The sequence below is a fragment of the Mercenaria mercenaria genome, chromosome 1 (assembly GCF_021730395.1).
Source record: "Mercenaria mercenaria strain notata chromosome 1, MADL_Memer_1, whole genome shotgun sequence".
Taxonomy (NCBI): Eukaryota; Metazoa; Mollusca; class Bivalvia; order Venerida; family Veneridae; genus Mercenaria; species Mercenaria mercenaria.
Genome location: NC_069361.1, coordinates 26,885,842 through 26,910,607, shown reverse-complemented (window position 1 = coordinate 26,910,607; position 24,766 = coordinate 26,885,842). Strand labels below are relative to the sequence as shown.

Here is a 24,766-nt window from a genome sequence, read left to right as displayed (position 1 = left end):
AGCAGACGCAGGATCAATATGCTCTATGAGAAATAGTTACAGGCCAATACAGAGCCAATATATCAGCCAACTGTTGATCTTCTGCTAATAGTATCATGCATTTTTAAATGCATAATCAAGGCATACCAGTAACTGATATTTTTTCTTACCAGTAAGTAAACAAGACTTGAAATAAATATAGTACTGAACCACAGTGACCACAGTGACTTATAAGGTATCTCCAAAGCCTGCATAATTTACCCATAATGTCTACAAAATTCAAATATTTTATGCATGTAATTTTATGCATGTGAAGATTTTTTTAAAACTATTTTTGTATTCAGATCCCAAGTACTGTTTGTACCTATTACTAAATGTGCAGTATCTTGCTGGTACATTATTTCATGAAGTATTTATTTGTATTTTATGGAAGTTTTATGTGATTTGCACAATTAACTACAACCTAGGATACCTTTTCCGCTATAAAAATAAACAAACACACTGTTTCAGGAACTTGCTTTTGTTTAGAACATGGAATGCCAATTCATGTAGGGAAATACTTTACTATAACTTCTATTGTTAACTCAAGCTGCCAAGAAATTGCATACCAGCTGAACTCTTGTGCTGAGTCAAAGAAACCTCTGATCTATTTATATGTAGTTACTCTACCAAATCCTGGCATTTTTTCCGCTATATAACAGAGGCAAATTTCTGGTTATTTTACAATGCAAAATCAGCTATTTTACAACTGATAAAACACAATTATTGGCCATTTTTGCATATTCTGTTCCGGATTCCATATACCCCTAGCTGTCCTCACCTACTAGTCATAGGACCTTGCAGGCTTAAGCTAGCATCAGTGCTACTCATGATCAAATTAAAGCCATAAGCGCACAAGGACAAATATTTTGAACATGATAAAATCAATACCTCATAGTCCTTTACAGGCTATTTATATGTGACAATTATATTACCAGTTAATTATTACCATTGCACTGACTGTTAACAAAAGTTATGTTATGATTCATTGATCACTAATAAAAAATGTATGTATTCACCAGTAGAACTCAAAAACAGCATGATATTAAACAAAAATACTCTTCACAATTTTTCTGGGAAATCAATACTCAAACTTCACAATTTTAAGAAGAATGACTTTCATTTTTCACAAAATGAAAGGGCTAAGGCTTTCTTCACAATTTGGGGAGTAAAAGCCCTAATATTGATTCAAATAAATAACCACTGTACCAAAACTCTACAAAGATCATTTATTTGGAAAGTGATATTATGTCATAAGACACAAGGCAAAAGGTTAAAAGCCACCTTAGACATATTTACTTACTAGTTATAATGAACTCAACAAATTGACTTCTTTTACCAGTACTTATATTAAATGTTATATAAAATGTAAATATTTTGCTCTTTAAGCTAAATTTTCATTTTTATTTGTACTTGTGTACTTGAACCAGATACAATACAATTATATTCAAAAGGAGTTAGTAATGCAAATAAAAGTAACATTTTTAAGCTTAAAATATCTTCCATGATATTCCCATTAAACAGAACTGCAAGTGATCTCCAGCTGCTAATCTTACCATTACTTCTAAGAGAAAATCTCCAAAGTTTAACACCTATGAAACACTCTAGTTCAACTCAACTAGTGGTATCATAATCTTTGAACTGGCCAAGTCTAGCCAGCCACTGAAAGTTTCTAGATGCAGTGCTTTATATAAGTTGTCCTGAACCGGGGAGTGGCTTGACCATATCAAATATATTGGACAGTCCAGCAAAGTGCAACAGATCTTTTCCTCAAATACTTTGATGTAAGTATTTATCTGGAATCCAGGGACTTGATTATCTGTCACTCAGGTAAATTAGTTTGAAACCCATGAAGCTGGGATAATCCTTCACTCAGGTGTAAATACTGGTCTAGAATCCAGAAAGTTTGATAATCCATCACTCAGGTATAAATATATGATGGTCTGGAATTCTGGAAGTTTAACATGCTGTCACTCAGGTGTAAGTACTGATCTGGAATCCAGGAAATTTAATATTCTGTCACTTAGGTTTAAGTACTGGTTTGAAATCCAGGAAATTTAACATTCATCACTTAGGTTTAAGTACTGGTTTGGAATCCAGGATATTTAATATTCTGTCATTAATGTAGAACTACTGGACCAGGTATGGAATTCAGGAAATTTAATATTCTGTCACTAAGGTAAAACTATTGGTTTGAAATCAAGGAAATTCAATATTCTTTCACTTGGGTTTAAGTACTGGTTTCGAATCCAGGAAATTTAATATTCGATCACTAAGAGGTATAACTACTGGTTTGGAATCCAGGAAACATAATTATCTGTCTCTTAGGTTTATGTTCTGTTTTGGAATTTAGGAAGTTTGAAATAAACTGGTTTGGAATCCAGAAAGTTTCATATCCTGTCACTCAGGTGTAAGATATGGTTTGAAATCCAGTAAGGTTGATAATCTATCACTTAGATATTCATACAGGTTTGGAATCCAAAAAGCTTGTTTATCTGTCACTTACGTTTAAGTACTGGTTTGGAATCCAAGAAGCTTGATTATCTGTCACTTAGGTTTAAGTACTGGTTTGGAATCCAAGGAGCTTGATTATCTGTCACTTAGGTTTAAGTACTGGTTTGGAATCCAAGAAGCTTGATTATCTGTCACTTATGTTTAAGTACTGGTTTGGAATCCAGGAAGCTTGATTACCTGTCACTTACGTTAAAGTACTGGTTTGGAATCCATGAAGCTTGATTATCTGTCACTTACGTTTAAGTACTGGTTTGGAATCCAAGAAGCTTGATTATCTTTCACTTAGGTTTAAGTACTCGTTTGGAATCCAAGCTTGATTATCTGTCACTTAGGTTTAAGTACTGGTTTGGAATCCAAGAAGCTTGATTATCTGTCACTTACGTTTAAGTACTGGTTTGGAATCCAAGAAGCTTGATTATCTGTCACTTACACAATGTACATTTAAGTACTGGTTTGGAATCCAAGAATCTTGATTATCTGTCACTTACGTTTAAGTACTGGTTCAGAATCCAGGAAGCTTGATTATCTGTCACTTAGGTTTAAGTACTGGCTTGAAAACCAAGAAGCTTGATTATCTGTCACTCAGGTTTAAGTACTGGTTTAGAATCCAGGAAGCTTGATTATCTGCCACTTATGTTTAAGTACTGGTTTAGAATCCAGGAAGCTTGATTATCTGTCACTTAGGTTTAAGTACTGGTTTGGAATCCAAGAAGCTTGATAATCTGTCACTTAAGTTCAAGTACTGGTTTGGAATCAAGGAATATTGATTATCTGTCACTTAGGTTCAAGTACTGGTTTGGAATCCAAGAAGCTTGATAATCTGTCACTTAGGTTTAAGTACTGGTTTGGAATCCAAGAAGCTTGATTATCTGTCACTTAGGTTTAAGTACTGGTTTGGAATCCAAGAAGCTTGATAATCTGTCACTTAAGTTCAAGTACTGGTTTGGAATCAAGGAATATTGATTATCTGTCACTTAGGTTCAAGTACTGGTTTGGAATCCAAGAAGCTTGATTATCTGTCACTTAGGTTCAAGTACTGGTTTGGAATCCAAGAAGCTTGATAATCTGTCACTTAGGTTTAAGTACTGGTTTAGAATCCAGGAAGCTTGATAATCTGCCACTCAGGTGTAAATACTGATTTGAAATTCTGGTAGCCCTCATCAGGCTTATTTAACATTTATAAAGAAAATGTGCAAGTACTTTCTGTACAATCAATGAACATATAGTTACTATAAACAACATAAAGAGCATATAACAACAATTTAATAGTACCTTCTGTCAAGCATAACACATTAATATTTACTTTCAAATTGCACTGAATGAAAAATGTCAATTGTATGTAAAAGAATAAATGAAACAAAAATTTCAAAAACCTTGAAATTTTCATCACCATCAAAAAAGAATGTCACATCTGTCAGTAACTCCAGTTCACTTGATAATAAACTATCACTGCTGATCAGTGAAACATCTATGTTGAGTTGCATGCTGGTTACACAGCTACCTGATCTGACATTATTGATCCCATACTGTTATATAACACAATGCTTAAAGAAATCACTCACATTCCAATATAAAGTTTTTTATATGCCTCCTTTGATAAATTTCAAGTCCTTAGTTTAGTATAGGTTAGTGTTTATTAGTAAGCATTTATCAAATTAAATTGGTCTGGCACGGCGCAAGTCTATCGTTAAACAGTAAATTTTGTTTGGCTGAAGTCAAAAATTTAGAAGAGAAAATTACTTTTGAAACTAGAGATGCTTTTGAGAAAAGCACATGTCTCCCATAACTGCCCCTGTGAAAAATGTCTAGTTTCTCTAGATGGTTTAGACGAGTGGATCCAATTATATGGTCTGGACGAGTGGATCCGATCAGTAAATCAAGGGCCATAAATCAAAAGCGCCTGGGCGGCTTTGACTAGTTATCGAATTTGGCTAAGGTCTTATGGCCAAACACATTTTGATTAAGTTTGGTGAAAATCGGATGAGAAATGTTCGACTTAGAGTGCAGACAAGAGTAACAAGAGTAACAAGAGCTGTCCGTAAGACAGCGAGCTCGACTTTTCTCAGTGCTTGACTCTGAATTAGAGCTTTGCCAGTAAAAAAAATTCTAAGTTAAAAAAGGACATAACTCTGTCAAAATTCAATCAGAGTTATGGGAATTGTGTCTCCTGGTGTAGACTTTAATAGTAAATAAATATTTTGAGTTTCAAGTCAAAAGCTTTAACAGTAACAGAGATATCTGACTTTTAACAAAAAATTCTAAGTTAAAAAGGGGCATAATTCTGTCAAAATTCAAATCAGAGTTATGGATATTGTTTCTCCTGGTGTAGACTTTGATGGTAAATAAGTATTTTAAGTTTCAAGTCAAAAGCTTTGATAGTAACAGAGATATTTGACTTCATCAAAAACTTTAACCAAAAATTCTAAGTTAAAAAGGGGCATAATTCTAACAAAATTCAAACCAGAGTTATGGGAATTGTGTCTCTTGCTGCAGACTTAACTGTATATAACTATTTTGAGTTTCAAGTCAAAAACTTTAATAGTAACAGAGATATTTGACTTTATCAAAAAAAAATTAAGTTAAAAAGGGGCATAATTCTGTCAAAATTCAAATCAGAGTTATAGGGATTGTTTATCCTGGTGTAGACTTTGATAGTTAATAACTATTTTAAGTTTCAAGTCAATAGCTTTGATAGTTACAGAGATATTTGACTTTATCAAAAACTTTAACCAACGCTAACGCCGACGCCAGGGCGAGTGCAGTAGCTCTACTTTTTCTTCGAAAAGTCGAGCTAAAAAGGCCAATTTTTGGTAATTGAAGGGCCATAACTCCAATACGTCTCGACCGATTTAACTAGTTATCGAACTTGGGCGAGGTCTTATGGTCAAACACATTTTGTTCAAGTTTGGTGAAAATCGGATGAGAAAAATTCTACTTAAGAGTGCAGACAAGCTTTGTGACAGACAGACATAATTCATGTAATAAAACACTAATTGAATGACTTTCATGTCAGAAGCCAAACCAATTAGTCCTTGGTCCTTTGGTCCTAAGGCAGTAGTTCTTGACTATTGACTGGCAAGCTATTCAATAAGTATATTTTTTGTCAAAAATAATACACATTGAATTTTCAACACTTCACTGTGCTATTGTGAAAACTTACCTTTGATAGGCACACTATGTTTCTCTGCTAAATGCCCACTACCATAACATTCTAGCTTTTTATTTTGACATAAACCTCCAAATTTTCCTAAACATCACTTGATTTTCAATCAAAACCTTATCGAGAAACCAAATACTGCAGTAGAAGCATAAACTATTCCACTCAGTTCCTATTTCTTTGGACAAATTTGAAACTAACAAATGTTCTTCTTTTGAAGTACAGAAGACTATAATTTTAATGTATTTCAGGTAACTTATATTACAGACAACATTAATGTCAATTGCAAGACAAACAGTAATGCTAGGAGGTATGTAGCTCTTTATAAGATATCCATAAACACATCTGTTACCTAAAGAATTTTCCAAGTAACATGCTGCTTCATTACCTTTACATGTATAGAAAACATTCCTTTTCAAAAGAATCTTGGAAAACATTTTTGTATCCTTGACAACTGAAGCATATATTCATAAACATTCAAAATGAGAATGTTGCCATTTAGATTGAAAACCTGTAAATTTCTACTTTTATCACCTTTATGCTGACTTGGTTCAGCTCCTAATAAGGACTTTATTTATTCAGGCATGTGTCATATACACGCCAGAAAATCAACAGAATTTGTAGCCCAAATTGGCTTATGTACCTCACCTGAAGCAAGAACCAGAACATATGATTTCTATGCTGAAATCTTTAAAGATTATTCAAAGTGTGGCAAAGGTCAATTCAGCCCTTGGTAAAGTACCGCTAGCTGCAGATACATGTAAAACAAATTGTGTATTAACCTTGAACTTATAGAGATTCTTTTTCCATTATAGTGTGTAAATGCACACTTGTGGCAACCTCAAATTGGGTCTTAACAAATTATAGATGCCCACGCAATGATGACACAGATCAAGTTTGGTGAAACCTTGAATAAATCTTACAGCTGTGAGCTTTCTAACTACATGGTTACTAATGACAAAATTCAGAGCTAAATGTTCATGATTTCTGTAACTGCTTAATTTAATGCAGATAATTCAAAGGCATTCAGAGCTTCTACTGCCCATGCATTATTATTTGACTGTTTATGTGTAGCAACATGATTCACTGTATGTAATCAATAACAGCTAAGCAAGTTGATCAGTTACATGCAGGGGAATGCAGACAGGTCTATTGATCAGGACAACAGAGCGTACCAGTGAGAGGGATAGCAAGCCATCATTCCTAAGATAGCAACTTGTGTTAACAGTCACTTCTTTCCCTATATTGCACCAAAGCTTGTTTGCCAGGTCCTAAATTAAGCAATTATTTTCAACATTCTTTAATCATAGAGTACACAACCTTTACAATCTGTTACATATGAAGATTTAAAACAAGAGCACCGCAATGCAGAGCAATATACCCTGGAAGGTATGAACTTTGACCCCTAAGTGTGACCTTGACCTTAAAGTGAGCCATCCAGAACATGTTCTCTGCATGTCATTTCGATGTGGTAATTAATTAAGCCAAGTTTTTTAAAATCCTTCAAGCAATTCAAGAGTTACAGAGCGGACAGAAACATAGTCATTGACCTTTGACCCCTAAGTGTGACCTTGACCTTGAAGCAAGCCATCCAGAACATGCGCTCTGCACGTTGTCTCGATATGATGAACATTTGTGTCAAGTCTCTTCCAAATCATTCCAAGGGTTCAAGTATGATCTCTGACCATTCAGTGTGATCTTGACCTTGAAGCGAGCCATCCGAAACATGCACTCTGAACATCGTCTTAACGGGGTGAACATTTGTGCCAAGTTTCTTTACAATCCTTCAAGCAGTGCAAGAGTTACAGAGCGGACAGAAACAAAGTCATATGACCTTTGACCCCTAAGTGTGAATTTGACCTTGAAGCGAACCATCCAGAACATGCGTTCTGCACATTGTCTCGATGTGGTGAACATTAATTTTGTGTCAAGTTTCTTCGAAATCCTTCAAGGGGTTCAGATATGATCTTTGACCCCCAAAGTGTGACTCTGACCTTCCTTGAAGCAAACAATCTGAACCATGCGCTCTGCATGTCATCTTGATGTGGTGAACATTTGTGCCAAGTTTTTTTCAAATTCCCTTCGGGCACATAACAAAAAAGTCCATGATGGCTATAGCTTGTTCACCATAGATACACAGCTCAAACAGGTATAACTAGAAACATTTCTGCCAAATTACATTTTAAACTGGCCTGCAGATTCAGAAGAGAATATTTTCAGTTTTTTCACAAAACTTCATAGGGAAAACTCTACCCGCCTCTGGCAGGCTAGTGGCAGCCATCATTATTTCTTTTGACAAATAAAGATGGCTTTTATCAGTTTTAGCCATCCAAAGAACATTTCGGTGAAATTATTTCTATATTGGACCAGTTGTTTAGACGGAAAGGCATTTGTAAGAATTTTCTATTTTTAGCTCTTGAAGCCACAATTTTTCAAGAATTGGTACAATATGAAGTCTTGAGAGTGGGTTACAAACAGAACATTTCTGTCAAATTATTTTCAAATTGGACCAACAGGTCTGATTTAAGAAGTGATGTTGCTTGAAGATTTCTAGTTCTGGTAGCCTTTTGTTTTTTGACAAGTCAGAATAATATGAAGAAATTTCTTAAGAATGACCGAAGAAACATTTGTGTAAAATTATTTTGAAATTGTGCAAGAACTTTCCACTATGCACATTTAGGAAAAAGTGACACCCACCCATGTTTTTAATGAATCAGAGTAATCTGCACAGTCTTGGTAGACACCCAAAAACCGTTTGTGTGTCAGAAGTCATATTTAAATTAGGGCAGCAGTTTTTGCCACAAAGACTTTTTAACTTTCCACTATATACATACAGGGACAAATGAACGCATCCACTGGTGGTCATGCTTTTCTACAAATCTGAATAATTTTAACAATCTCAGAAAAGTGTTGCCAAAAGATTATTTGTGTGAAATTATTTCAAAATTAAGCCAGCAGTTCTTAAAAGTTTACACTGAAGGCCATGTTTTTTATGTATCGGAATAATTTTAACATTCTTGGTAGCTGCTCACCCAACAAACATTTGTGTGAAATTAATTCATAATCAGACCAACAGTTTAACAAGAGCTGTCACAGGAGACAGCATGCTCGACGATTTCGATGCTGGATAGTGAAACTGAAAATTATGAGGAAGCTGGAGCTGTCACTGGAGTGTTTAATGACTCAAATGGTGGATGAAGATATTGCACTATAGCTTGAGTCTGTGCCAAAAATATTATGTAATAAGAGAGATAAAGTGTATCAAAACACTAAATAAGTATAATGCTAAGCAAAAAGGGGGCATGATTCATGAAATATTGGTGCAAGAGTTATGCGCCTTGTGTAACAACTACTTCAAGTTGGAATCAAATCCATTTAGTAAAACTGAGATATCTAGTGAAAAATGCATCAAAATTATCCAATAAACTAGAGCTGCTTTTGAGAAAAGCGCATGTCTCCCACAACTGCCTAATCATCTGAATAGTAAAAAAAAGTACACTTCAGGAGTAAGTTTTAGGATGAATGGTTCAGTGTTTAGTGGGTCTAGGTGGACTAGGATGAAAGGTTCAGTAATTTTTGGAGCAAGTTTTAGAATGAATGGTTCAGTATTTTTATGAGTCTAGGTGATTAGTCAGTAATTATGGTCAAGGGCCATAATTCCAAAGAGCCTGGGCCGATTTGGCTAGTTATCAAACTTGGCCGAGGACTTATTGGCAAACACAATTTGTTCAAGCTTGGTGAAGCTCGGATGAGAAATGTTCAACTTAGAGTGCGGACAAGCTTTGTAACAGACAGACACACACACAGGAGTAAATATTTATGTCTCCCACATCACTGTGTGGTGGGAGACATAATTCTAAGTAAAAGAATGCATAATTCATGAAAAATTGGTGCCGAGTTATGCACCTTGTGTCATATGATGTGGGTGATAAGGTGGAACAACTATTAATTTTTAGAAATAACTGAGATAGAGTGAAAGTGCATCAAAACCTTAACCTGAAACTTTAAGTAAAAAGGGGGGATAATTCATGAAATATTGGGGCAAGAGTTACGGCCCTTATGATGTGAGTGATGATGTTGAACAACTATTTTAAGTCTGAATCAAATCCATTTAGTAATAACTGAGGTAGAGTGAATGTGCATCAAAACTTTAACCCAAAATTCTAAGTAAAAGGGGGTATAATTCATTAAATATTGGTAACAGAGTTATGGACCTTGTGTCATATGATGTGGGAGATGATGTGGAACAACTACTTTCATCTGAATCAAATCCATTTAGTAATATCTGAGATAGAGTGAAAGTGCATCAAAAGTTTAACCTGAAATTCTAAGTAAAAAGGGGGGATAATTCATGAAATATTGGTTTGAGAGTTATGGCCCTTGTGCCATATGATGTGTGTGATGATGAGGAATAACTATTTTAAGTCTGAAAAAAATCCATCAAGTAATTACAGAGATGAAGAGAAAGTGCATCAAAACTTTAACCAAGGTGGGGAAGCGGAAGGACACAGATGCCGGGTCGAGTAGGACAGCTCTCCATACTTTGTATAGTCGAGCTAAAAAGAAGTTGTATGAAGATATTCCACAGAATTAAACAGTATTTATTACATTTTATACTACATGTATTCTTTTGGCATACAAAACAAGAGTGAAACATTCATACAACACCAGTACTGCAGTACACTCTCTATGTTGACCTGGAACAAAAATTACATAGTGCAGAAAACTTACCCCTCCACTTCAGCAGGAGGCTCCATGATGACAAGCCGAACCAGACCACCTGTAAAACACAGATACAGTGTGACAACATAGAAAGCTGAGGCAGCATGCAGCAACAGGCCAAATTACACAACTATGCCCCATATCACCTCACAAAGCAGAGGCAACTGCATCTATGATTATAACATCATGATATTCAAATCAATTTGCATTATTAACAATAAATTACAAATGTGTGTCAGGCAGGTTTAAACCTATGTTTACCCACAAAAACCCTGCCTCAGTCAATACAGCTACATCATACTATGTAGTAAAATGGTGATTTTTTACCCTTACCCTGCTACATTTCTAAAATGAACTTGTCCATTTTCCAATTTTGACAGAACCATTAACTGTTAAAAGGGGTGCTTACCAAAATGATACTGGCTGAATAACGAACAGTGCAGATCATGATCAGACTGCACAAATGAGCAGGCTGCCAGGGGTCGCGCTGTCAGTCGCCAAATGCGCCGATTTACAAAATCTGGCACTAATTTGGATCAATTGGCGTAAGTTTCTGACAACAAGAAAGCAAAGATCGGGCCCGAGACATTTTTTTTCAATGACACCAAGGATCATCGTACATTGTCGCTGTGAAGTTGGCCACTTCGCCTAATTATCGCCTCTGGGCAAAATCCGATCGCCGAGTTTTTCAGACTGTTGTAATCTGTTTACTTAAAGTTGCAAAACTTGAGATGCACACACAGCATAATACAATAGATGTAAATTATTGATAAATCCATGGTTAACTCCGCCTACTCGCCTGTCAAACTTCAACCAACCATAGTGTTAATATCAATATTGTAAGCTGCCGCCAATTTGAACATTTTCAATCGGCGTGTAAAAAGCCGATAATTTTATAGAGTGCAGACTTAAACCTATTTCAACATGGTGTTATGTATCAATTGTTTGTTATTTCTTGATTTTATTATAAATTATATCAAAATTTATTTTAAATACGGCCAATTTCTATAAATGAATTGCCCAGGAACCGATTCTGCGGAGTTTGAACTGCCGTAAAATATCTTGTAAAAAGATCGTCAAGTTTGGTATTGTTTTCAAAAAGTTTAATAAATAAATCAATTAAATGTATAAAACTGAACAAGTTGATGCAAGAATCAGGCATTATTAAAGCAAGAGAATCAAAACAGGCATGAAAACTTCCAAGGCGAGTTTCAGACGGATAAATTTCAGATAAAAAATTTAAATTTGTACTTTATCTAGAAATGGCTAAAAGAACTTATAAAACACTCACTTTACTAAAATGTTCTTTAAACTGTGCTTTTTATTCTATTTGTTTTGTAGTTTTGAAAATAGAACTGAAATAAATGAACCTGAATTTTAGTATTTATTTTTGTTCTTGTACTTTATAATGAAGATAAAATGAAAAAATTTCATTTCCCATCTTTCTTTGGCACCAACGCTGGCTCCAGTGGCTCCTATTTGGCTCCAACTTTTGCCATATGGTGAATGTGTTGGCGACAGCTGAAAAATATCCAGAGCCATCCCTGAGGCTGATCATGATCTACACTGGTCGCAAAGGCAGAATCAATCCTGTCCAGCATGGTAAGTCTCTTATGTCCCACAGCTCACCAATTCTTTACACATAGGTCAGAGATGGACACATGATGAGGGCAAATGACTTAAACTAGAAATACATTTCCATGCCCACAGGAAGAATGTCGAGCCCGCCAGCACCTTTGGCCTCTAAGTGTGACCTTGGACCTAGGGACCTGGTTCTTGCGCATGACACTCCGTCTCATAATGGCGAACATTCATGCTAAGTTACATCAAATCCCACCATGCGTGAAGAAGAAATGCTCCGGACAAACTTCAATTTGACCTTTGACCTCTAACTGTGACCTTGACCTTTGAGAAAGGAACATGGGGTTTGCACATCACACTCCTTCTCATTGAGGTAAACATTCATGCCAAATATAAACAATATTGGTCCATGCATGTCAAAGTTATAGTCTGGACAAAATCAGACAGACACACGCATGCACCCACGCACATACACAGACCTGCCAAAAGTGACGACTATATCGAGCTCACTGCAAGCGGGCTCGACAAAAATACTGTTGCCTGTTAAATTTTCACAGGAAACATTCACCACACTCTATATTGGATACTGAATTAACCCTGTAGGCCCGTTAGATCCATGTATTTGTGGCAAGGTCAGCACGACATGGGATGGATACTATTCAACACTTAATGCATGCATGAAATACATGATATCATATACATAAAACAAGCGACTGAGTATTGCAATCGCAATACAGTAACAGAAGTCCCCTACTGGTGGAAACTTTGTTAGTGTTCTTCCTTTGTGATTGTTGGCAACAGTGCGAGTCAGCCATATTGGAATCATATGCAGGGAAACTGGAGCATTTGTGGAAGGACTACCAAAGCTTTATCTGTCCACCACTGAGTCAAGTAGGGCCAGAGGAACATTTCTGCGTAGTAATAAAAAAATCCCTCGGACTAATTATCGTCAAAGTACATGTACATGTTAAATTACAGTAAACTAGAGCCGCTTTTGAGAAAAGCACATGTCTCCCACAACTGCCTAATCTTCTGAATAGTAGTATATGAGTCAACCATGCACCAAAAACCTCCACTGCCTTATCAGACTTTCAGTGCTTTGATTATCAAAAACAAGTTTCAAGGGCCTTAATTCCAAAGTGCCTAGGCTGATGTGGCTAGTCATCAAACCTGGCCGAGTACTTATTGGCAAACACATTTTGTTCAAGTTTGGTGAAGATTGGATGAGAAATGTTCGACTTAAAGAGTGCGGACAAGATTTGTGACAGACAGACACACAGACTGACACACAAACACAGAAGTAAATCAATATATCTCCCACACCACTGTGCTGGGAGACATGATAATTTTGCCACAGTCCGTTCTAATATTATCAACAAGAGGGCCATGATGGCCCTGTATCGCTCACCTGAGTACCACTGCTCAAAATGATATGATCAAGTTTTGACATAGAGCACATAGGCATACACACTAAATATCATCAGGATAAACATTTTCTTGTAACTGTCCCTTTTGCCCTAGACTGGGCTAATTTCCATACCAAGTTTGAGGGTCCTAGGCTCAAATGCTGCATTTTTGTACTAACATGGCTACTGTAAGTGTACTTATATTAGCGCAGCTAAATTTTAGCGCACTTATATTAGCGCAGCTAAATTTTAGCGCAAACGTCTTAAATTGAGTAGTTTCGACTTATTAGCGCGTACTTGTATTAGCGCAGTATCACTAGCGCTAAAATAGCCAATTGGTGCCTGAATGGTATGCGTAATGAAATCAACCAGGCAAATAAACATAAACATGCATAGGTCTACAGTATGACATAAAATCTACATCCGTTTAGATCAGTGTTAATCTGTATACTGTAAATAGGTCTACAGTTTGACATAAAATCTACATCCGTTTAGAACAGTGTTAATCTGTATACTGTAAATTTGTACATGTATACAGTGCAGAATGGTGATAATTGTTTGTTTTCAAATTTACACTTGGTTTTCAAAGCAGTAAAATGTTAAGTGACACTCGTAATTAGCGTGACCGGACAAACTGGCGATCTACTCCGAAGGTGTTATATACCATGTTTACGGACAATGGCGAAGATAAAAAATATGGAACTTAATTTACAGAAATAGATGACTTTTGTACTAATACTCAAACAGGTAAAATTATTTTATTCAATACTTTCCGGTCACACATTAAACCGGGATCCACCTAAAAACCGGAATACACTTTACATAACCGGAATACACCTGTATTTTTTAAGTTAAAGGTATTTTTGAAGGGTTTTTGATATAATTCAATCATATATATCATAAATAATTAACATACGAAAGGAAAACAAGAGGACCATGATGGTCCTGAATCGCTCACCTATCCCCATAGGACCCAGTGTTGAACTGAGTATGACGTCGTTATTTCTATTATTTGACATAGTGACCTAGTTTTTGAGCACATGTGATCTAGATATCATCAAGATAAAAAATTCTGACCAATTTTCATGAAGATCCATTGAAAAATATGGCCTCTAGAGAGGTCACAAGGTTTTTCTGTATTTGACCTAATGACCTAGTTTTTGAAGGCACGTGACCCACTTTTAAACTTGACCTAGATATCATCAAGGTGAACATTCTCACCAATTTTAATGAAGATCTCGTGAAAAATATGGCCTCTAGAGAGGTCACAAGGTTTTTCTATTTTTCGACCTACTGACCTAGTTTTTGACCGCACATGACCCAGTTACGAACCTGACCTAGATATCATCAAGCTGAACATTCTCACCAGTTTTCATGAAGATCCATTGAGAAATATGGCCCTCTAGAGAGGTCACAAGGTTTTTCCATTTTTAGACCTACTGACCTAGTTTTTGACCCCACATGACCCAGTTTCGAACCTGACCTAGATATCATCAAGGTGAACATTCTGACCAATATTCATGAAGATCTCATGAAAAATATGGCCTCTAGAGAGGTCACAAGGTTTTTCTATTTTTAAATCTACTGACCTAGTTTTTAACCCCACGTGACCTAGTTTCGAACTTGATCTAGATATCATCAAGGTAAACATTCTGACCAATTTTCCTGAAGATCCATTGAAAAATATGGCCTCTAGAGAGGTCACAAGGTTTTTCTATTTTTAGACCTTAGGCTGTCTAGCATACCCTGACGAAAAATTAGGGCTAATTTTAGGGCAATTTGTACAAAAAATAGGGCTAAAATTAGGAATTTGGGACAATTTTAAGGAAATTTTAGGGCTAAATTTAGGAATTTTCAAATTAAAATATGGACTTTAAAGACCATGTAATGTGCTTACCTTTATATGATTGACATAAAAGTAACTCACAAATAGTGCTTTATTTACAGAAAAGACATCTACCACTGGTAAACTGCTTTGAACTGTGCTAAACTGTTTTTTTCTGAATTAGAAGAACTTTTAAACAACATTTAAAACATTTTCTCTTTTTGATCATTGCAAAAAAGTTAAAAAATTAGGAATTTTTGTGAAAAAATAGGGCCTTTTTAGGAATTTCCTTTGATTTTTTTTAAAAAATAGGAATTTTAGCCAAATTGAAAAAAAATAGGAAAAAGTAGGAATTTTAGGGACGCTAGACAGCCTGGACCTACTGACCTAGTTTCTGACCACACGTGACCCAGTTTCGAACCTGACCTAGATATCATCAAGGTGAACATTCTGACTAATTTTCATGAAGATCCATTGAAAAATATGGCCTCTAGAGAGGTCGCAAGGTTTTTCTATTTTTAGACCTACTGACCTAGTTTTTGATCCCACATGACCCAGTATCGAACTTGACCTAGATATCATCAAGGTGAACATTCTGACCAATATTCATGAAGATCTCATGAAAAATATGGCCTCTAGAGAGGTCACAAGGTTTTTCTATTTTTAGATCTACTGACCTAGTTTTTACCCCCTCGTGACCCAGTTTAAAACTTGACCTAGATATCATCAAGCTGAACATTCTGACCAATTTTCATGAAGATCCATTGAGAAATATGGCCTCTAGAGAGGTCACAAGGTTTTTCTATTTTTAGACCTAATGACCTAGTTTTTGACCCCATGTGACCCAGTTTCGAACTTGACCTAGATATCATCAAGGTGAACATTCTGACCAACATTCATAAAGATCTCATGAAAAATATGGCCTCTAGAGAGGTCACAAGGTTTTTCTATTTTTAGACCTACTGACCTAGTTTTTGACCCAACGTGACCCAGGTTCGAACTTGACCTAGATATCATCAAGCTGAACATTCTGACCAATTTTCATGAAGATCCATTGAGAAATATGGCCTCTAGAGAGGTCACAAGGTTTTTCTATTTTTAGACCTACTGACCTAGTTTTTGATGGCACGTGACCCAGTTTCGAACTTGACCTAGATATCATCAAGGAGAACATTCTGACCAACTTTCATAAAGATCCCATGAAAAATGTGACCTCTAGAGTGGTCACAAGTAAAAGTTTACGGACGCACGCACGCACGACGGACGCCGCGCGATCACAAAAGCTCACCTTGTCACTTTGTGACAGGTGAGCTAATAAAATACGTTTACGCAAAATGATTTTATACGAGAATGAAGTTCAGCGACCGCGCGGGAAATTTCCATAACCGAAATACACCCGTATTTTATTAATAAATGGTATTTTTGTAGGGTTTATTGCAGAAATCATTCGTGTATAATATAAATAATAAGTTTACAAAAGGAAAATAAAATACTTTAACACAAATTTATACGAGATTTGGATTTGGCGAGCGCACGGGAAGTTTCCATAACATAAATGCGCTTGTCATTTTTAAAAAATAAATAGTATTCTCTTAAATAAACACTTTTTATCATTTTTTTGTAAGTTGTAGAACCATGTTCAATCAGATTAAATATGAATGAACATTTGAGAGAAGTTTATTAAAAGTTAATTCTGTATACGAGATTATAACTTTACGATCTTACGGAAATGTTTTACGCTTACGTCGCTATGACTAGATACCGGAATGTTGATTATTAAAATTTATTTAATTGTTTCTTCAAATAATAAGAAAATAATTTAAGACAAAAAATATCAATATTCGATTTTAAATGAATCATAAACAAAATACTGGTCCCGACATAAACCGCGCAGATTGGAAAGGGCTTAACATGATCGGAAAGGGCATGTCACATGTTTATTATTGAAACTTATTTAATTGTATCTTCATATTTCATTTAACAAATAAAAAAGAAAATAAACTATGAATGATAAAATAGCATTTTTTTATTTTTAAATGAATTATAGACAAAATACGAGTGGCATAAACCGCGCTGATCGGAAAGGACATCACAATGTTTTAATATTTTATTTTTAACATGATCGGAAAGGGCATGTCACATGTTTATAATTGGAAATTATTTAATTGTTTCTTCATATTTCGCATTTCGTTTAACAAATAAAAAAGAAAATCAATTAAGAAAAAATATCAATATTCAAATTTTTAAATGAATTATACACAAAACACATGTCAGTGCATAAACCGCGCTGATCGGAAAGAACCGGCCATATGTTTATTATTGGAACTAATTGAATTATTTCTTCATGTTTAATTTGATAATTTAAGAAGAAAATAAATTACAAAAAAATCAGTTTTCAAAAGAATTATATTATGTTTAATATATAAATATAAAAACGTTTACTGCGCTTATTTCTAAAGCACAATTAAGATCCTATGAATATATGCAGCGTAACAAACACGTGCCTCTGATTAGTCCTGATAGAGTTTGATTGGATTATCACACCTATTGATTATATCAATTAATCAGTATATTTGTAAGCACACACATGCGACATGTGACAAATAATGTCTGACAAGGTAAGTGCAGTTAAATATGATAAGCTTTTGTTTAATTTCATACTTGTCGTTATAATTGCAAATTGAAAAATTGAAGAAAAACAGGTACATTCAGTATAATTTTTTTATTTTTCATGTACTTTAACGTGTCAATACTAATTCAATGTTTTGCTAAAACAGCGATGTATTGTAGATTTAAACATTTTCATTCCTCCTTCCTTCTCTCAAGGATGCACTAAGTCTCGATCATAATGTCTCGGGTATCGTAGTCGTTTTCCTGTATCAACATAGTCTTCCTTTAAATACTTTTTCAGTGTTTCATTTACAGAATTTCTTATTTTGTTAAAATCAGTTTTATTAATTCCAGTCCACTCCGGAAATTTAGAAAAAGTGTTTTTACGTCGTAACTTTACCAAAATTCAGAAATTACATCGTGAAAAACGTCAACAAACTTATTATTTGGATTGACTGGAATTTACCCGGGAATCGTAAAGATACAAAACATCATGCCGGTAATTTTCCATTCGACGAGCACGTGCGACCTATCGTAATATCTAATTTACATCGCTCCACGTTACTTTTGTTAATCAACACGTACAAAAAAAAAACGTGCGTAGTGTATTCATTTTTTAAATATTATCGCTTCAAGTTTTCAACACCGCTTAAGAAGTAAAACAGGTTGAATTCTGTAATGATTTTAATAAGATATCGACAGTAATGTAGGGAAAATTCTATAAAAACGGTTGAATTTTCACATAATTATTTGTAAAACTTCAAACAGCGCGATCTTAATTACTTATTTCTTTCTAAAAGTAAATAAATGGTACATACTATGGCCATAACATCCAGACTTTTGACCAGAAAGTACAAAGAACAGAATAAAAAAATCTTAAATAATGAAAAAGCGACAGCAATTTAAATAAATGGAGTAAAACAATTTTTGGCAAACAGATTTCTGTTCGTGTACGTGACCTCGTGAACGTAAATAGAAATGTGGTTTTAAATAAAGCAATACGATGTCGTTGCAGATTTAAATGCATCTTTGTACATGTATATTTTTGTAAATTAATTATTTATTTTAGATATGATTGATTTCTATCATAAACCCTAAAAATACGATTTATTTAAAAAATACGGGTGTACATTAGAGAATTTTAGGGCATGGAAATTCATTTAAATTTCCAGTGCCTTCGCCGATTTTCAATCATGTACAAAACGTAATGCGCAAAAGTATTTTAATTTCATTTTGAAAATTAATTATTTATGATTTATTTTTTTGAATTCAGTCATAAACCACATCAAAAATAGCATTTGTTGAAGAAACACGGGTGTATTTCGGTTATGGTAATTTCCCGCGCGGTCGCCGAATTTCAATCTCTTATAAAATCGTTTTACGTGAACGTATTGTATTTTCCTTTGGTATGTTGATTATTTAAGATATATATGGTTGAATTATATCAAAAAACCTTCAAAAATACCTTTAATTAAAAAAATACAGGTGTATTCCGGTTATAGAAAGTGTATTCCGGTGTATTTCGGTTTTTAGGTGGATTCCGGTTTAATGTGTGCAGAATAATAGTTAGGAATGCAGTTATTGTCATATTTACACAATAAATATATATTTCTCTGTGTTCTCTTGCATTGTAATTACGATATTTTCAATATTATAAAAATCACCTTTTGCGGGAAAGCCTTTCATTTCAGTCTTATATTAGCGTTGGACATGAATTAGCGCATGCCGGATCCCGCTAATTGCGCGAAAATTAGTACTCCGCTAATATTAATACACTTACAGTATTCCTTACCCTGGAAGACTCAAATAACATTTAAAACCAATCTCATTAGATGCTGCTGAGATATATATTCGTTTACATAAAATAAAGAGAAGTAATTTGACATAAAATCAGTCCATAGCTACATTGCATCTACCCTGATTGCCTCCATCCAACGAAAGACCATAATGAAATTTCAAATGAGTTCTATAGATATTTACCAAGATAAATCCATTTTTATTAAAATCAGGGGAGGTAATCATGCATTGGTATATGCATGTAGAAGATACAGAGTACAAGCCTATACAACAATATATTAGTAAAGTATTTATATCGATAAATGTTCAATCAAGAGTTATCTAATATGACTATTTCTTACCATGGAAGACATAAATAACGTTTCAAACCAATCTCATTAGAAGCTGCTAAGGTGTATCCATTTAGATAAAAAATAAAGGGAGGTAATTTGCCATAAATTCAGTCAATATGTATCTTCACTAATTGTCCAAGTCCATCTGTTGATATAAATGAAATTTCAGATCAGTATCTTCATTAGTTATGGAGATATACCCATTTAAATTTGAAATAAAGGGAGGTAATTTGACATAAAATCAGTCCATAGTTATCTACCCTGATTGTCTCAGTCCAACTACAGACTATAATGAAATTTCAAATAATTCCTATCAGTCCATGTGGAACCTGTGTAATGCATGTCAGATCATGACAGTAAACAAGTGTGTGAAGTTTCAATCCATTTCTACAAGTGGTTACTGAGATACCAGCTTACATACAAAAACATAACCAAATCAGGATGACGACGCATGTGCGAGTCTTTGAATAGTCAAGCTAGAATCGGAGTGAATTGGTTCAGGATTTGCAAAGATATCGCTGTTTAAGCTAATTGTTATAAGTGTATGTGCAGAAAAGGTCATTTTCCAACGTATCTGTTTATTAAACAAGACCATTTTTAAAGATTTTAATTCTCATAAATGTACTTATTTAGTAAACAAGTACCATATTTAGGACTTTCAAGTATCACCGTCAAGTCACTGTATGTGATATGGGCATAATTTAACACTTCTTTTCATTATTTTAAGCCCAATCAAGCATAGTCCAAATAATACATGTAGGACGTCTTGGGACAGCATGATAACTTTTGACTGTTGCTGTCCCGTCACATCCAAACTTATTCTGCATATTTCTGTTAGAAAATCCCCAATGAAATCCGTTGGGAACGTTTTCTTGTACATTTACAATGTACTTGTAATGATTACATCGCTGATAATAAATTAATGTTGATATTAAAGCATAAAATTTCCTCGCTGACATTTTTTGAATATATATTTTGTGTTTTGTTTCTGCAATTTAGTGTCATCGGCAGTCTGCTGTGTATTGAATCCAGTGTCAGGGTAGATATCTCCTCGCACCTGTTCACATTATATTTCGAAAGATTAAAGTCTCTTATTTAAATTTATGAGTAATATACTAATATTCAACCCATCTGAAGTTTCTACATGAATATTAATCATTAATGTTTAATTTATTGGAGCAAGTAAGTCTGACCAGTATTAATGACTTTTTAATATCTGCATTTTCCTAACAGTAAAATGCAGATACAGGTAAGGCTTAGAGGGCTGACAACTATAAAATACAAGGTAATAAAATAAGTCATCCCAATAAGCCAAATGAGTAAGGCTAGATCAAGCGCAAGCAAGACATTTCGACCACAAGAGGACATTTCAACTCTTTAGACATAAATTGGCTTCACTCACTAATTAGAATCTTATAATCATATATTTGGATAAAAAATATTACCAAAGTTGTGTATTAACTATTATGAAGTCATAATTGTCCTCATAAACAAAATTAATGTAATATAAAATCAAAACATACATATATTTCTGAGGGGTCGAAATGTCTATGGCAATTCAATTTTGGGGGTCGAAATGACCTGGGTTTGAAATGTCTTTGGGGCGAAATGTCTAGCATTCGATCAAGCAATAATCAGGGATGAGAATGGCTTTCAGCAAAAATTTCTGAAAATTTTCACCGTGGGTCTGGAGGCCGAGTAGGCCCCCTATCAGAGTCTGCAGTCGGACAGTTTGAATTTTTTTTTACAATCATTGTTCACAACAACATCAATTTCTCTGTCCATCCAAGCCCATGCAAATTTGTTTTTTACACCGCTTTCGACCTCTATAACCTGTACTTTGTCACACTTTCTGTTTTATACAACATTTTGGCGGATAGTTTATTTGTTTTTCTTCACATATTCTATTAAATATTGATAATCTTCCCTTCCATAAAATGTTTGACTGGGTTTGCAAAATTGTAATTATTTTCAACAATGAGTCAGTTCAAAAAGTAATGAAACGCAGACCAGTGGAGCACCTGCACAAAATGAAAAACTCTAAACATAACGAGTTGTTTCCCTTCGCACAGGTGCTTGACTAGCTTAAAATATGGCTACTGTGAAGGAAAATATCACCATCGTAAAGTGGCCAAGGGTACCCCTCCTAGTCAAAATAATTGTATGCGAGTCATGATATTGTGATAATTTTGGCACAGGTCAATATCTCTCCCCCATGTACAACATCAGAATAATAAAGCACTTCGATGATTCTGATTAATCAAGGGAAGTTACTCCAACCGGTGTCGATGTAAACAAAACGCGAGATACCGCGGTGAACTGTTTTCTACATGAAAATAAATAAAATAAAGTAGTGAATTATGATTTAATTGATTGGCATTTTTTTTTATTTTCGGAGGGGAATTTTAGGCATCGGAAAGGGGAAAAATTCATACTATTTTGAGGGGGGAATGGGGCCCAATTTCGCCGAATATTTTAGTGAAAAAAAAACGCTGACAGCTGACACTATGGTTGGTGGTAATTGATCACATAGCATAAAGTGGAGCCATGTAAAATGTGTGTAAACATTAAGGTGCGTTGTTTTAAACAGTGACAAACTCGTGTTTTGTCATTAATTTACATAAACATCAATTGAATAGAAGAAAAAATGGATGTTCTTTCCAGGTATCTTAAAATTTCACTAATATCTTTGTTTTTTAATAGTTAAAATGTGATTTAAAAATCACTGCATAGAATCGTCGCGAAAGGTCCATCACAGAATAGGTCCTTCTGCACAACAACGTTGTTGAATGTTAGTCTGTAAATGATTTGCATTCTATTTGTTTGGCCATGTAGTGTTGAGTTTTCCATCTTCTAGTCAGTCAGGGTTTGATTTTATGCTTTGGGAAGGGACTAGTCCAATGCATACATTGTTTTTTACAGTTTGTTTTTATTGTGACAGGTCAAATGTAACAGTGACTGCAAATGACAGAAATTATTTGACAGAAATAAAATAAAAACAGCCACTCACCGATTTGTTTAAGAAGGGACCTAATGTCTGTGGTAAATTTTGGTAGTCTAATGGATGTCTTATCCTCCACATTTGAAAAATTTATTTGGTGATCTGGTATTGATATGCTGCATTGTGTTATATGTCATATCACATGCTCTTATGGGCCCTGAATTTATCAATAAACTTGAAACTATAGATTATTTCAACACAAATGAAAATTCCCCTTTTCTTAGTTTTACGTCGTATTTTTCCCCCTCCAAAAGCGGACATGTAAATACAGCGAGAAATGAAACAGTGTTTACGCTTTATTAACGTGTTTAATTGCTCGTTTTAACCATAAATTATTCAGTTTTATTTTGTTTCACGATTTCATCATTTAAATATATTGCATGAAATTGATTTTACCTAAATCTATTTTCACCACAGAAAAGGTCTTTACTGGTTTTGACGTAAACAGAGGGATTCTGCCCTATCATGAAAATATCTCAGAACCAGTTCCAACGTCAAATTATTTGGGCTACCCCCACCTCAACTTCTCCTTGGATTTACGCCGATCTCGGAAATGGTCCTGGACCCCGTACAACAGCTGAATCAAAATATTTCGAGTTTTCTTTTACGCCTGATCAGTCAATATGTGACCAGTCTGTTAACGAGATCTTACAGATTTCAGCTAAATTTTACACAGTAATTCATCAGATAAGACAAGTACATTGCAAACAAAATCACTCTAAACTTATGGTACATCCACGTAGGCTCAGCTTTTTATGCTTTTTGCATAAAATTACTGACAAATCATAAAATTATGTTGAGCTTCAGAAAAACTGAAAATATAAGTCTAGAAGCTTTCTAATGCATATACGTATTAAACAAGAAAATGCCATTTAATTACTTTGTTTACCGGAAAATTGCTTTAAATAAGGGGCAAATTGTCGACTTTTTGACAGCTTCAGATCACTCCCATTTTGTAAATTTCATTATGGCGGAAGTTAACGTCATTTCCCGTAAAATCGCACGAGATTAAGGAAGCTATACAAACGGAGTTTGTAACCGCTGTGCCTTACATCAAAATGTACCCTCAAAATGTGGCGTAATGCTATAAAATGAATAGGAGCTTAATGTATTTATCTCTTGAGTATTGATGAAAATGATTTGTACATTTATATGCTAAAAATAAATCAGGCACAAGTATATTCAAATGTCATTATAACGTAGTGTTTTGTAAATACTTTTTTATGATCTCTCACTCAGAAAGGAAACATATCGAATATGAAATTTTAGCGGCGACTTCTGTCAGTCACTGTTATTTACTTCAGCAGTAAAACGAATTCAGCAATTTATGAGAACAATTTAATTCTAAGCCTAAGTTTATTGTTTTAATTCTTCAATCCCGCGAAAACATGAAGCAGATAAAAGACTCCATTAATTACTACTAATTTTTAAATTTAAAGATGGAAATTGTAAAGGTTATAAAATTTATATTCAAGTATTATACTGTAATATGTTACAATTAGGAACTTTATCATACTGTTCATCCTGTTGTAGAGGCCACATATGAATTAAATGCATATAAACATAAGACGTTTCTGACGGCCGTTTTCTTCTTTGTTCTACCAAATTTTTATCAGCTGCAACTTCCGTATACATGATGCACCATTCACATACGTTTTACTCATATAAACTCATAGTCATCATAATGTCACAACGTCAGTGATAGCAAATGACCTTAAATTTTATGGAAAGACCCACCCATTGTTTGTTCAAACGCGATTTAAATGCATTTACTGAGGGTGCTGAAACTACAGTATCAGGTAA

At 34.6% G+C, this 24,766-nt stretch overlaps 1 protein-coding gene across 7 annotated transcripts in view; it reads right to left on the bottom strand.

Annotated features, from left to right (window-relative positions):
• Nucleotides 1-23,965, bottom strand: part of LOC123543115 (kinesin light chain-like) — an 81,743-nt gene extending 57,778 nt beyond the window's left edge. The window contains exons 1-3 of one of the 7 annotated variants that reach the window (XM_053542848.1): nt 23,853-23,936; nt 22,973-23,120; nt 10,421-10,469 (exon numbers count right to left, since the gene is read on the bottom strand). In XM_053542848.1, coding sequence (XP_053398823.1) covers nt 10,421-10,446 — 26 coding nt within the window. In that variant the 5' untranslated portion in view covers nt 10,447-10,469; nt 22,973-23,120; nt 23,853-23,936. Of the gene's footprint in view, nt 1-3,905; nt 3,978-5,692; nt 5,951-10,420; nt 10,470-22,972; nt 23,121-23,843 lie in introns of those variants that run through there. The other 6 variants (XM_053542837.1, XM_053542842.1, XM_053542866.1 and 3 more) reach the window with 6 other exon arrangements.
• Nucleotides 23,966-24,766: the final 801 nt, after the last annotated feature.